At 59.7% G+C, this 13,293-nt stretch overlaps 1 protein-coding gene across 30 annotated transcripts in view; it reads left to right on the top strand.

Moving 5' to 3' along the window:
* LOC105473779 (kinesin family member 1A) overlaps positions 1-13,293 on the top strand; it is a 108,744-nt gene that overhangs the window by 90,078 nt on the left and 5,373 nt on the right. For 16 of the 30 annotated variants that reach the window (XM_011727799.3, XM_071073745.1, XM_071073738.1 and 13 more), the window contains 5 exons: positions 8,274-8,388; positions 10,242-10,375; positions 11,600-11,661; positions 12,078-12,223; positions 12,980-13,180. In XM_011727799.3, coding sequence (XP_011726101.1) covers positions 8,274-8,388; positions 10,242-10,375; positions 11,600-11,661; positions 12,078-12,223; positions 12,980-13,180 — 658 coding nt within the window. Of the gene's footprint in view, positions 1-6,798; positions 6,823-8,273; positions 8,389-10,241; positions 10,376-11,599; positions 11,662-12,077; positions 12,224-12,979; positions 13,181-13,293 lie in introns of all 30 variants that reach the window. The other 14 variants (XM_011727784.2, XM_011727798.3, XM_071073744.1 and 11 more) reach the window with 1 other exon arrangement.

The raw sequence follows: 13,293 nt of genomic DNA, 5'->3' as shown, positions 1-13,293 counted from the left end.
AGACACCCCCAGGTATAAATAAACGTTAGCACCGCCAGGAAGGCTCCTGTAACGCAGGCAAACGGTGGCACTGTGGGAGGAGAGGAACTTTCCCTCCCTCGCCAGCCCCTGGGCTTTGGGGGCCCATGTACCTGTACCCGAGTGAGGGGTTGGGCCCTCTTGTGGCTGTTCCCCCATTCCAGAATGAGCTTGCCAGCCCACACCCCATGGGCAGCAGGCTTGGGACTTGGCCTGCGTAGACCTCAAGCTCAGGGCGTGAAGAGGGGAGGAGAGGGTGGTGTCGGAGTCCTAAGAATCAGACTTGAGCGTCCTTCCTGGGGCCCTGTTCTGCCAGGCCTGGTCTGCCAGACCGTGATGGGCAGTGCTGTGGACCAGCAGGTGGTGGGTGTGGTGCAGGACGTCTCATCCCAGACATCTGCAGTGGGCAGGGACCCTGGGGCTTACAGCGGAGGCATTTGCTGACTGTGTGGATGTGGATAAGCAGGGGCTCTGGTAGAGCCTTGTTTCCATCCCCAAGAGTGAGGATGGTGATAGCCCCTGCGCTGAGCCGTGGTGAAAGGAGAGTTAGAGGATGCTGGGGAAGCGCTCGGTGAGGGCCGGCACCTGTCACTTTCTGCGTGTGAGTCACACTGTTGGCGTCACCACTGCCTAGCTGGCTGTCACTGTGAAACTCCGTGGTTCCTGAGCAAACGTGTCTCTTATCCCAGTCATTACCATTGTGCTCAGGGGGCTGCACTGGGAAGCTGTGGGTGTCTCTCATACGCATGCGCACACGGAGTGTGGGGTGAAGACGGGGTGTATGTGACGTACTCCTTGTTTGTAGAGAGATTGGCTCCAACCTCCTACCCTGTATTCCTACATCTTACCCAGGGTCGTGTAGGCTGCCTGCCCCAGGGCCACAGGGGTTGACCTGCCTGAAGCAGGAGTCAACAGGGGCCTTCAGAGCCAGGGTGTCTCCCTGAGATGGTGACAAGGAGCCAGGGAGCAGCAGGACCCGTGGCCACCCTGGCCACCCAGCAGCATGGGGCTCGTTTCTCCAGAGAAATGGTCCAGCTCTGACGTCCTGAGGCATCTCCAGCCTTGTCGGGAAGGTCCAGCGGCAAGCTCAGTCTCCCCTCTGTCCTTCCCTGCTGTGCCGTTGGTGGGGCTGCAACATTCACCCACACAGTCATTCATCTTTCACGTGTGCCTCAGCCACTCATGTGAGCCACATCCTGTGGGATTAAAGACAAAATCAGGAAAAGTCTGTCCAGGCGGGTCAGAGCCTGGCCAGGAAGCTCATTCACCCTCTCATCCCTCCCTCATCCCCTCATCCTTCCCTCATCCCCTCATCCCTCCCTCATCCCCTCATCCCTCCCTCATCCCCTCATCCCTCCCTCATCCCTTCATCCCTCCCTCATTCCCCTCATCCCTCCCTCATTACCCCTCATCTCCTCATCTCTTCCTCATCCCCTCGTCCCTCCCTCATCTCTTCCTCATACTTTCATCCCTCCCTCATTCCCCCTCATCTCCTCATCTCTTCCTCATTCTCCCTCATCCCCTCATCTCTCCCTCATCCCCTCATCCCTTCCTCATTCCCCCTCATCTCCTTATCTCTTCCTCATTCCTCCCTCATCCCCTCATCCCTCCCTCATCCCCTTATCCCTTCCTCATGCCCTCATCTCATCCCTTTCTCATAACCTCATCTCTCCCTCATCCATTCCTCATCCCTTACTCTTCCCCATCCCCTCATCCCTCCCTCATCCCTCCGTCATCCCTCCCTCATCCCTCCCTCATCCCTCCCTCATCCCCTCATCCCTCCCTCATTCCCCTTTATTCCCTCATCTCTCCCTCATTCCTCCCTCATCCCCTCATCCCTCCCTCATCCCCTCATCCCTCCCTCATCCCCTCATCCCTCCCTCATCCCCTCATCTCTCCCTCATTCCTCTCTCATCCCCTCATCCCTCCCTCATCCCCTCATCTTCCCTCATCCCTTCCTCATATCCTCATCTCTCCCTCATCCATTCCTCATCCCTTATTCTTCCCCATCCCCTTATCCCTCCCTCATCCCCTCATCCCCCATCCCTCCCTCATTCCCCCTTATCCCCTCATCTCTCCCTCATTCCTCCCTCATCCCCTCATCCCTCCCTCATCCCCTCATCCCTCCCTCATTCCCCCTTATCCCCTCATCTCTCCCTCATCCCTCCCTCATCCCCTCATCCGTCCCTCATCCCCTCATCCCTCCCTCATCCCCTCATCCCCTCATCCCTCCCTCATCCCCTCATCCCTCCCTCATCCCCTCATCCCTCCCTCATTCCCCCTTATCCCCTCATTTTCCCCTCATTCCTCCCTCATCCCATTTCTCCTTCATCTCTTCCTCATACCCTCATCTCCCCCTCATCCATTCCTCATCCCTTATTCTTCCCCATCCCCTTATCCCTCCCTTATTCCTGCTTATCCCCTCATCCCTCCCTCATTTTCCCTCATCCTCTCATCTCTCCCTCATCCATCCCTCATCACCTCTCATCCCCTTATCCCTCCTTCATCCCCTCATCCCTCCCTCATCCCCTCATTTCACCCTCTCTTCCCTCACCCTCGATCTCCTCATCTCCTTATTAGCTCCTCCGCTCATTTCCTCATCTCCTCCCTCCCTCATTCCCTCATCTTTCCCTGATCCCTCCTCCTCCCCTTACCCCCTCATCCCTGCATTCCCTAATTCCCTCACCCTCTCCCCCCTTACCCCAATTCATGCCTCCCTTCATTACCTCCACCCCTTTTCCCTTCATGTTTTCCTCCCCTCACTCCCTCACCCCTTAACCCCCTCATTTCCTCATCCCCTCCTCCCCTCATTCTCTCCTTCCCTGATCCCCTCCTCCCTTCATCTTTCCTCTCCTCATGCTTCATCCCCTCCTCCCTTCATGCCTCATCCCCTCCTCCCCTCATGCCTCATCTCCTCCACCCCTCATTCTCTCCTCCCTTCATCCTCTCCTGCCCTCCTCCCTCCTCCCCTCCTCCCAAATCCCTCATCCCTCATGTCCTCCTTCCCTCCTTTCATTATCCCTCATTCCCTCCTCTTCTCATACCCTCTCCCTCATTCTCTCCTCCCTCCCTCCCCACTCCCTCCTCCCCTCCTTCCCTCATTCCCTTCTCCCCTCATCCCCTCCTCTCCTAATCTCCCCTCCTGCCCTCATCCCTCCTCCCTCCTCCCCTCCTCCTTTCCTCCCCTTAAGCCTCCTCCCCTCATCCGTCATCCCCTCATCCATCATTCCCTCCTCTCCTCCTCCCCTCCTTCCTCATCTCCTCATCCCCTCCTCCCCTCCTTCCCTCATCCCTTACCCTCCAATCCCCATAGCAGGCACTAACCAAGCAGGCTGTGTCCTGGCCCTGTGGCACAGCAGTGATGGGGACTGCTGGTCCTCGTTCCGGAGCCAGAGTCCAGTGATGGTGTCAGCCAGGGCAAGGGGACTGTGGGGATCTTCCCAGTGGGGAGGGCTCACCAGGAAAGAGTGAGCTTGCCTGAGCTGGGGCCACAAAAGCAGAGGTGGAGGGGAGAGTGGAAGAGGCCGAGCCCCTGACCTGGCACTGCCTCTGAGGCCAGATCTGGTCTAGGATTCTCCTTCTCTGAGGACAGCGACCTCCAGGGCCATGCCATCCGGTGGAGGTGGTGGGGAGCAGTGACATGCTGGTTGTCTCCCAGCTGGCACGGCTTCAGGGGTGGCACACGGTTGGGGCGCCAGCTCTGGCTGTCAGTGGCTGCAGCCCAGTGCTGCTGGTGGAGCCCGGGGCCAGAGCCGCATCCGATGATGCTCAGAGCCCATGCATTCCTCAACCTGTGGGGACAGGATGCAGCTCTCTCCAGCTGCGCCTCCACCCCCTCCCTGCTTCTGTTGTGCCTGTGCCTGGCATCTGGCATGCCTGGCATGTGGCATGCCCACCATCCCAGCCCCTATGTCTAAGTCCTTGGTGGGCTTTGAAATCCAGCTGCAAGGGACCCTCCTCCAGGCAGGCTTCCTGACTCTACCCACTTCCTTCTGGCCTGCCTAGCTGTAAAATCTCTCCTGTCTCTGTGTGGATCTACTGCAGATTTGCCCCCAGGCCAGGTTTCGAGCTCTCAAGGGCACCGTCAGGCTTCCCAGTTGGACATTTCCCCACAGGACAGAGCCCAGGGGCAGGGCTCAGTCAGGTGAAGAGGGAGCCTGCAACTGCCCTCAGGGGGCTGGGAGAATGGGGCCAGCATTGACCAGGACTCAGGCTGGAGGTGGAGAGGCTACAGAGCTGGCTTAGGCTGTGGCCCTCAGGGGTGCCTGGCCCAACCTGCTCCAATTGGCTGGGCCTTGTGCGAATGCTGCTTCCAGCTTTCATCCCAGAGACAGACTTGGGCTGCCTGTGTTCTCTGCTCCATTCTTGGACTGCTTGGTGGGTGGTGCCACATGACTGTGTTGTGTCACGTCCAGATCCTGTGAACCGTATCCCTGAGGTCGGGGTTCAAGCACAATCCCCTGCTTTTAGCTGTGTGTTCACATTGGATCAAGTCTCCTGCTGGGATCATGTTCCCCACGAGTGAGGAGGGTCTGCCCTGGCTGCCATCTGTGGCCTCAGCCTGATGGATCACCTCCCTGGAGGATCACCTCCCTGAAGAACCTGGGCCTCCACATCCGGGCTGCATGTTTCCTCTTGTGATGATTCTGAGGGTTTGGCAGCTGTCACGTGGCATAGAGTGAGGGGGGCTTCAGGGGACAGGGCCTGGGGCAACCTCGTGCCCGCTCCTGGAGTGGGGGTCCTGGAGTGGTCTCCAAGGCCCTCCCAGCCCACATCCTGCAGTTTTTGCCATGGCAGGGTGATCTTGGCCACCTCTCAGCCTTCCTGCGTCTTGGTTTCCTGCTGTATGATCGCGGGGCACCTGTCAGTGGTTCCCATGCTGTGCCCTGCAAGCTTGGGGGGCCCCAGCTGGCAGTGCGGGTCCCATGTGTGTCCTGTGTGGGTGAGCTGCTACTCTGCCAGCCTGCTCCACTCCCATCCACCAGCCGTTGTCCCCTCTAATCTCACTTGGGATCTGGGTAAGACCTGTCCTCCTTCTGTAGAGGCTTGAGGGGAGTAGGGGGAGTAAAGAATGTTGCCAGGGACCCTCCTGGCCTGAGATTCCAGCATCTGCTGCCTGTGACCTGGTGGAGCCAGGCAGGATGTGGGTCAAGGGCTGGTTGAGAGGCATTTTGGGTGCAGCTCCCCTGGGCAGAGTGGGAGGCCTCTGGGGCTGACCAGCAGTTTGGAAATGACCTAAGGGCAGCACCATGGCTGTGCCCATGTCAGACTCTAGTCCGGCTGGCCATCTTGGCACCTGGGGGATGGGACAGTGGTATGGGAAGACCCCATCCCTGCTGTGCACAGAGTCCTATAAGGCCCCCTCCCACCATTCTCTCCCCAGCTCACATGTGAGACTCCACCACAGTCAGGTTCTCAGAGAGATTCTAGTCCACTGGGGTCTGAGCAGGGCAGAGCCACATGCTACCTGGACTGAGAAATTCTCTGCTAGGACCCTCGGGGGGTTGTTGTGGGCCTCATGTGGAAGTGGGTTCATGTTCTACTTACAGCCCCAGGCCTGGCTCCAGCAGAGTCCACTTGCTCTAAGGAGCAACCCCTGGCTGAGCCTTGGGGTCCTGCCTGCCTCGCTGGGCTTGTTCCTTTGCTGTGTCCCACTTGGGGGCCAAGGAGCCCCAGGATGGGGCAGGGACATGGTTCCTGATGACTGAGGAGTGCCTGGGCTGGGAGGACCTGGTGCTTTCTGAAGGGTGCACAGAAGGGAGTAGGTGCTGATGCTGGAAAAGACCTGCTGGTTCTGATCCTGGGACCAAGGGGTGAGGGATGGGTGGGCTGTGTCTCCACACAGAGACGGAAGAGAAGGAAGGGGAAGAGAAGCAAGCTGAGGCCCTTTAGGGACTTTGGAGGCAGAAGATAGAGGGTCCAGCACGGGACCGAATGCTTGGGCCCAGCAGGAGAGACAGAGCTGGTGGGAACTGCAGGTTGGGCCTTACCCAGTGCATAGAGGTAACGAGGATGATAGCAATGCTAGAATGTACTAGATAGTGACGTATACCAGATAGCGACGCTGACGTATACCAGATAGCGACGCTGACGTGTACCGGATAGCGACGCTGACGTGTACCGGATAGCGACGCTGACGTGTACCGGATAGCGACGCTGACGTGTACCGGATAGCGACGCTGACGTGTACCGGATAGCGATGCTGACATGTGCCAGCTCCAGGTTGTGTTCTCATCGTGTTCAAGTATTAGCTCATTTAATCTGCAAGACATCTTGAGGTAGGGGCAATTACTGCCCCATGGTACTTGCAAGGAAATGGGGCACAGAGCTGTTGGTGACATCCCGAGGCCATGCAGCTGTGAAGTGGCTCTGCGGTGTTCCAGGCGGTCTGAGGCGCTTGTTCCGGGCCAGGCTGCAGTGGCTCCAGCCCTGGCCTACAGCCCAGACCCTCCACAGGATCCCGCAATGTTCCAGGAGAGGAGCAAATCCCTCCAGGCCTTTGTCCTGGCTCCCAGGCATCCATCTGGTCCGACTGAGGACAGACGCAAGGCTCTCACTGCAGACCCCAGGGAAGGGGGTGTCTGCAGGGCCAGGGCCAGGGGCCCCACGTGGGGCTTGCACCCCAGCCCTGTATGCAGCGAGAGCTTGGGGGCCGTGAGATCCAGCGTGTGCCTGCAGAGCTCCTAAGTTTTCTGCCCTGGGTCTTGTGCCGGTGCTTGTTCTGACGTCTCCATTTCTTCTGTGTGTGTACGTGTGTGTCCTGGCTGCCTCCACCTTTAGCGTTTCATTGGGAAATGACACTAGGTACAGCTCACTTTTCTCTTCCGCCCTTGCTTGGTCTGTCCTCTTCTGCTCTTCCGAGTTCCTTTCTCCTCGGCGTCTGCCTGCTTCTACGCCCTTTCTCTGACCACCCACTGTCCTTACTCTCCCGGGATTGCTCCTCCGTGACGTGTGTCTGACAGCAGCCCTCCCTGGTCCCTGCTTCCTTCCACATCCCCGACTTGTGAGACCCATGCCCTGCATCCCAGACCATGCTGTGTAGTAGACAGGGCAGCCCGGTGCCACCTGGGCTCCACCGCGGTTTCTGGAGGGGCCCGGCCGCCTTGGAGCCTGCGTGGCCGCCCAGCTGTGTGTGTTGATGTCTCTGAACTGTGTCCTTGTGAGGATGCTTGGAGGGGAGCTGGGCGAGGCTGGGCGGGTGGTGGGTGGGGGAGCTGAACCTGCTGCTCAGGGTCTGCAGAGTGGCCACACTCTGGATTCAGGCAAATTGTCCACCTTGGCTGTGATCAGTCCTCCCTGTGAGCACCAGGCCTGAGGAAGGAGTTCAGTCACTCCGCCATCCAGAGGGCTGCAAACAGGAACTCTCACGTGACAGAAAACCCTGTTCCGGAGTGGAGGGCACCCGAGGCGTTTGCAGAACGCAGTTCAACCCCATGGGGATGTACAATCCCAGGCCCCTGGGGTTGGCCCTGAGCCACCCTGGGACAGGGTTAGCGGGCAGCTGGCTCAGGCTGTGCTCACCCTAACTCCAGGTTGGAGATCAGGGACACAGCGAGGCCGCCGCTGTCTCCCATGTGCTAACAGAGAGACACTCTTGCACACGGCCTCGTGGCAGCCGCCCTGCCTCCATGCCAAGCATCCTCCCCCCGGGGCCTTCCTCTGCCCGATGGACCAAGGGTGAGTCCATTGTCAGAGGAGATGGACCATGGAGGTTTTTGTCAAACCCGGGCAGGTCCCCTTCAGGTCCAGGGAGAGATGGTGGTGCCTCCTTACTCAGACTGAGGCTGGGGTGGGCCCGGTGCAAGTTCTGCCTTCTCCCTCCCTGCCTCTGTCCTTCCTTTCTTCTCTGCCCGAGTCCTCTCCTCCTGCCCTCCCCTCTCTCTTCCCTGTGTTCCCCACGTCCCAGTTCCTTGTCCTGCCTCCCTCTTCCCTTCCCTCTCTGCCCTTCTTGTTCTCATTCCCTGCTGCCTCCTCTCCTTCCAGCCTCAGCGTGACAGCTGGGGCACCATTTGTGGTGGAGCTGGGAAAATGCTGGGCTCGCCCCCATCAGGGCGTCTAAGAGACGCTACTCTCTGGGTCCTGAGTAAGGAGGGACCCGTCTTTCCTGGTACCGCTGCCCGGGCTTCCAGCCTGTGCCCCCGGCCGCTCCCTTGCGGCTGCCCCACGTCTGTCACTCTGTCTGTCTGCATGTCCCCAACCTGACTGAGAGCAGCCCCCATGCCATCAACTTCTACTTCATCTCTGCTTCCTTTCAGGACCTTTTACCAATTTGAGGCTGCGTGGGACAGCTCCATGCACAACTCTCTCCTGCTGAACCGGGTCACCCCTTACCGAGAGAAAATCTACATGACGCTCTCTGCTTATATCGAGGCAAGGCACCTATGCCAGGGCACGCCACCAAAACCACCCAGACCCGAAGCTTGAGGTTCTTGTAAGCTCTGGACAACCCCAGATGACCCAGACGACTTCTCAAGTTCTCAAGTTCCTGGGTTAAATTCATGTGCCTTTTTGGAAAAAAACAAAAACAAAACTGGACTCTGCAAGGTTGAATACAGAAATCCATGTGCATTTTTTTTTTTTTTTTTGAGACAGTCTCACTCTTGTCGCCCAGGCTGGAGTGCAATGGCGCAGTTTCACTGCAACCTCCTCTTCCCGGGTTCAAGCGATTCTCCTGCGTCAGCCTCCCAAGTAGCTGGGATTACAGGTGCCCACCACCACTCCTGGCTAGTGTTTGAATTTTTAGTAGAGATGGGGTTTTGCCATGTTGGCCAGGCTGTTCTCAAACTCCTGACCTCAGGTGATCCACCCACCTCGGCCTCCCAAAGTGCTGGGATTACAGGCGTGAGCCACCGCGCCCGGTCTCCATGTGCTTTGAATGGCAGTTAACTCACTCTGCTAAACTTAGTGTGTGGGTGTTGTCCTTGGGATGCAAGATGGCTGCAGCACCACCAGACATTGTGTCTGCTTTCCGGGCAGCACAGAAACAGAAGTGTCCCATCCCCACGGCCCCCCAGGAGTCTGCAGTCCACAGGCTGTGGCCAGACCTGGGCTGTGGCCTCCCTTCCAAGTGCAAGAGGCAACTGGAAGTGTGGGCGTTTGTTGCTAGTCATCGTAGTGAGGGAGAGGGAGGATGGGGAGCAGTGGGTGGGGGCATCTGCAAGCACATCCCCTCTCCTTAGTTAGAGCCAAATTATTCCGGCTTCACATGGGGATGGCATGACCATCTCAGCAGACGGTGTTGAGGTTGTGCTAAGGAGATGTTGGCAGAGCTCTTCCCAGTGAGTGCTTAGGACTCTTCAGCTGGGCATAGCAACTGCCCCCACTTCAGGAAGACACAGGGGCCAGCTGTTTAGCAGTCACCGTGTCACCCACCAGGAAGTCGTTTTCTGTGGTGTTTGAGTTAAAATGCGCGTGTTCAAACAAGACCTGGTTTGATCCTCACAGACATTCCAAGGTTGGGGAGGGTGTTGCCCCAATTTTTTTGTTTTTTTGGGTTTTTTTTTTGAGTCGGAGTCTCGCTCTGTCACCCAGGCTGGAGTGCAGTGGCTGGATCTTGGCTCCACTGCAACCTCTGCCTCTCAGGTTTACACCATTCTCCTGCCTCAGCCTCCCAAGTAGCTGGGACTACAGGCACCCGCCACCTCGCCCGGTTAGGTTTTTGTATTTTTAGTAGAGACAGGGTTTCACCGTGTTAGCCAGGATGGTCTCAATCTCCTGACATCGTGATCCGCCCGTCTCAGCCTCCCAAAGTGCTGGAATTATAGGCTTGAGCCACTGCACCCGGCCTGTGTCGCCCCAATTTTATGGTAAGGCAGCTGAGGCCTGAGCAGTGAGCCTGTGCCTGGGACCCTCGGGGTCCCACACGTGGAGACCAGTCCCTCATGTAGCCCAGGCGTGGACAGGGCTGTGGCTGCCTGTCACGTGGAGACCAGTCCCTCGTGTCGACCAGGCGTGGACAGGGCTGTGGCTGCCTGTCACGTGGAGACCAGTTCCTCGTGTCGCCCAGGCGTGGACAGGGCTGTGGCTGCCTGTCCCCAGTGGGGTTTGACTCCAGGGCAGGAGCAGAGACTTTCTCCTGCCTGGGTCCGGGCCACACCTGAGACCCTGGGAAGGCCCTGGGGCTGCCCATTGGTGCTGGGCATTGTGCCCCAGGAGAAGGCTAGAAGGGCACCTGGGCACTTGGGGTGTCCTTGTGCCTGAGCCCCGCCCCCTGTCTATCTCAGATGGAGAACTGCACCCAGCCAGCCGTCATCACCAAGGACTTCTGCATGGTCTTCTATTCCCGCGACGCCAAGCTGCCAGCCTCACGCTCCATACGCAACCTCTTTGGCAGTGGGAGCCTTCGGGCCTCAGAGAGGTAAGCCCCTAGGGGTGAGGGCCACAGGGACTCCCACCCTGGTCTCGGTGCAGGCCAGGCGGGACTCTGCCTGGCAGCGGTCCTTGGGCCACCCGGCAGCTCACCCTGTGTGAGGCCCGGCCACACTCCTGGCTGGCTCCCTGTGCTCAGTCCCCTCCTGCTCACCCCAGATGGAGACTCCGTGGAGGCCACGGTTCCTGCAGGGTACACCAACACCTGTATGAGGGACTTGAGGGCCAGCCTGCGGGGGACGGGAGGAGGGGCAGGCAGTCTCACTGCAACCTCCGCAGTGGTGATCCTGGGGCCACACCGTGCCCCACTGCCGGTGACCGTCTTCCCTGGGGACCACAGGAACCTGTGCCATGGGACTACCCATAAGGCACTGAAGGAGAAGCTGGATACATGGGCGGTGCCTGGAAGGGGGCTCTGGACACAGCTTCCCACAGAACGTGCTGGGTGGCTCTTCTTGGAGGCTGTTGGCACCTTGGGGAGCCAGAAACCAAACACCGGGACCAGCCATGCTTGCGTGCTGACCATGTCCTTGCGTGCTGACCATGTCCTTGCATTCTTGGGGGTGGGGGAGAATGAGCCGGAATGTCAGGGCCCTGACAGCAGGGCCGCCGAGGCTACCGGGCACCCATGGCTACCTTCAGTGGGTCTACCCATGGTCTGCCACATGGACCTGGTATCCAGGTTCACACTGGGCACAGCTGGGAGGAAAAAGCCTGGGGATCAGGACCCAGTGTCCTCGAGGGCTGACTGTGGTCATTCTGGAAGTCACTCAGTAATTGTGCAATACTGCCAACCTGTCTGTGGGAGGGTGACCGCGGTACTCTCAGAATCTGTCCTGGGCACAGTGGGGCTGCTCTGTGGGGTTTAGGGCCTGCGGGGCTCTCGATGCCCTGGAGGGACTGGAGATGCCAGATGCTGTGCTCATGCTGCCTGTGTCTCCCCTGGGCTGGGACAAAGCGGAGGCTGCTGTGGGGGCAGGTCACAGCCCCATGGGCACCTGAGCAAGACCAGTCAATACATCTTTTCTCTGGGGGCCGGAGGGGGTCTGGGATGAGGACTCTGAACAGGGGCTGTAGCTCAGGGACCTCGATGCCCACCACCCCAGCCAGGCTGAATGTGCGGTTGATGGTGGGGAAAGTCAGCAGCCAGGTGGGCTGTGTATCCCCACTGCGGGGCCTGGTGACTACGTGTCACTCCTTCTACTCCCTGCAGTAACCGTGTGACTGGCGTGTACGAGCTCAGCCTGTGCCACGTGGCTGACGCGGGCAGCCCAGGTAGGTATCTGCCCTGCTCTCACTGGGTGGGTTCCTGGCCTGTTCGACCTCTGCCCACTCGGGGTGACCACAGCTAAGCTGCCATTTGCAGGGGGATCCCTCACAGAACACAGGCACTCACCTTGTGGCTTCTGGAGTTGTTCCGAGATGGGAGGAGAGTGAGGGAGGAGAGTCAGGCCTGCTGGCTTCCTCGGGTTCCCAAGGCACAGCCGAGATGGCCACGGGACGCCGGGCTGGATAACTTCCTCTGGAGGGGGCCTGCATGGCTCTTTGGGCCCCAGGGTGGACCAAGGACCAGGGGAAACTCATCTTCACCCCAGAGGGGAGGCAGTTTCAGAGGTGGGCGGACCTCTAGGGTGGGTGGGAGGAGCAGCCGCCCATCAGGTCGGGATGGGGTGTCCTCATCCTCCATCCAGGGATGCAGCGCCGGCGCCGGCGAGTCCTGGACACATCCGTGGCCTACGTCCGGGGCGAGGAGAACCTGGCGGGCTGGAGGCCCCGGAGCGACAGTCTCATTCTGGACCACCAGTGGGAGCTGGAGAAGCTGAGCCTCCTGCAGGAGGTGAGGCAGCCCCAGAGGATGAGGCCTGCACGGTCGTGTCCACGTGGCTTTGTCTGCAGAGCGAAAACGGGAGAGGGCCCAGTGCCTGGTGCCCGCTGGGGGGCAGCACAGCCCGTCGGGAGTCACAGCCACCTGCAGGAGGAGCATGTGACGCTCCAGTGTGCACCGTGGGGCTGTGTGGGCGTGACAGAAACACGGCCAGTGTAGCGCAGAAGCATGCTCTGGAGTTAGCCGAGGGAGACTCTCAGGCATATAGACAGACGCCAGAAAGGGACCCAGAAGGAAAGTCACAGGCCCGGGCTGCCCTCTGTGGCTTTGATCAGGGAAACCAACATGCAGCATCTAGGCACTGCCTCGGGCCGAGTGTGGGTGACACATGACATGTGACGTGTGAGATGCGTGAGGCCAGGGCCGTGCCCACCCCTCAGCCCTCTCCCGAGGCCTCCAGCACTGCAGGGCAGCACAGCCCTGCCCCACAGCCTGGCGCGTGAGATGCATGTGTCCGAGAGGGAGCAGCTTGCTTGCTGGCCATGAAGGCGGCAGGGCTGGGGTGGGGGCTGAGTGCTGTCAGCCCTAGAGTGCCAGGATCTGTTCCCTCATTTCACAGCTGAGGGCCATCAGTCTCCAGTCTTAGCCCAGGGGAAGGGGGGGCTCTCCAGGGGTCTGCCCACAGGGTCATGCTGCTGCTGAGGCTGAGCCCAGCTCCAGAGGTCGCCCCTGAGGTGCAGCAGGTAAGGCCTTGTGTCCTGTCTGAAGGTGGAGAAGACCAGGCACTACCTGCTCCTGCGGGAGAAGCTGGAGACCACCCAGCGGCCTGTCCCGGAGGCACTGTCCCCGGCCTTCAGCGAGGACTCTGAGTCCCACGGCTCCTCCAGCGCCTCCTCTCCGCTCTCGACTGAGGGCCGCCCATCACCTCTGGAGGCTCCCAACGAGAGACAGCGGGAGCTGGCTGTCAAGGTGGGTCCAGCTGGTGGGCAGCACAGCCGTAGCCCCAGGCCCTCAAGGGCCCTGAGTCATTCCTGGGCAACTCCAGCAACCCAGCCTTGCCCATGGCTGCTCTGGTTAGCACC

Source organism: Macaca nemestrina, chromosome 11, assembly GCF_043159975.1.
Source record: "Macaca nemestrina isolate mMacNem1 chromosome 11, mMacNem.hap1, whole genome shotgun sequence".
NCBI classification, from domain to species: Eukaryota; Metazoa; Chordata; class Mammalia; order Primates; family Cercopithecidae; genus Macaca; species Macaca nemestrina.
The sequence above is the reverse complement of the archived record's forward strand: the minus strand, read 5'-3'. Positions and strand labels throughout refer to the sequence as shown.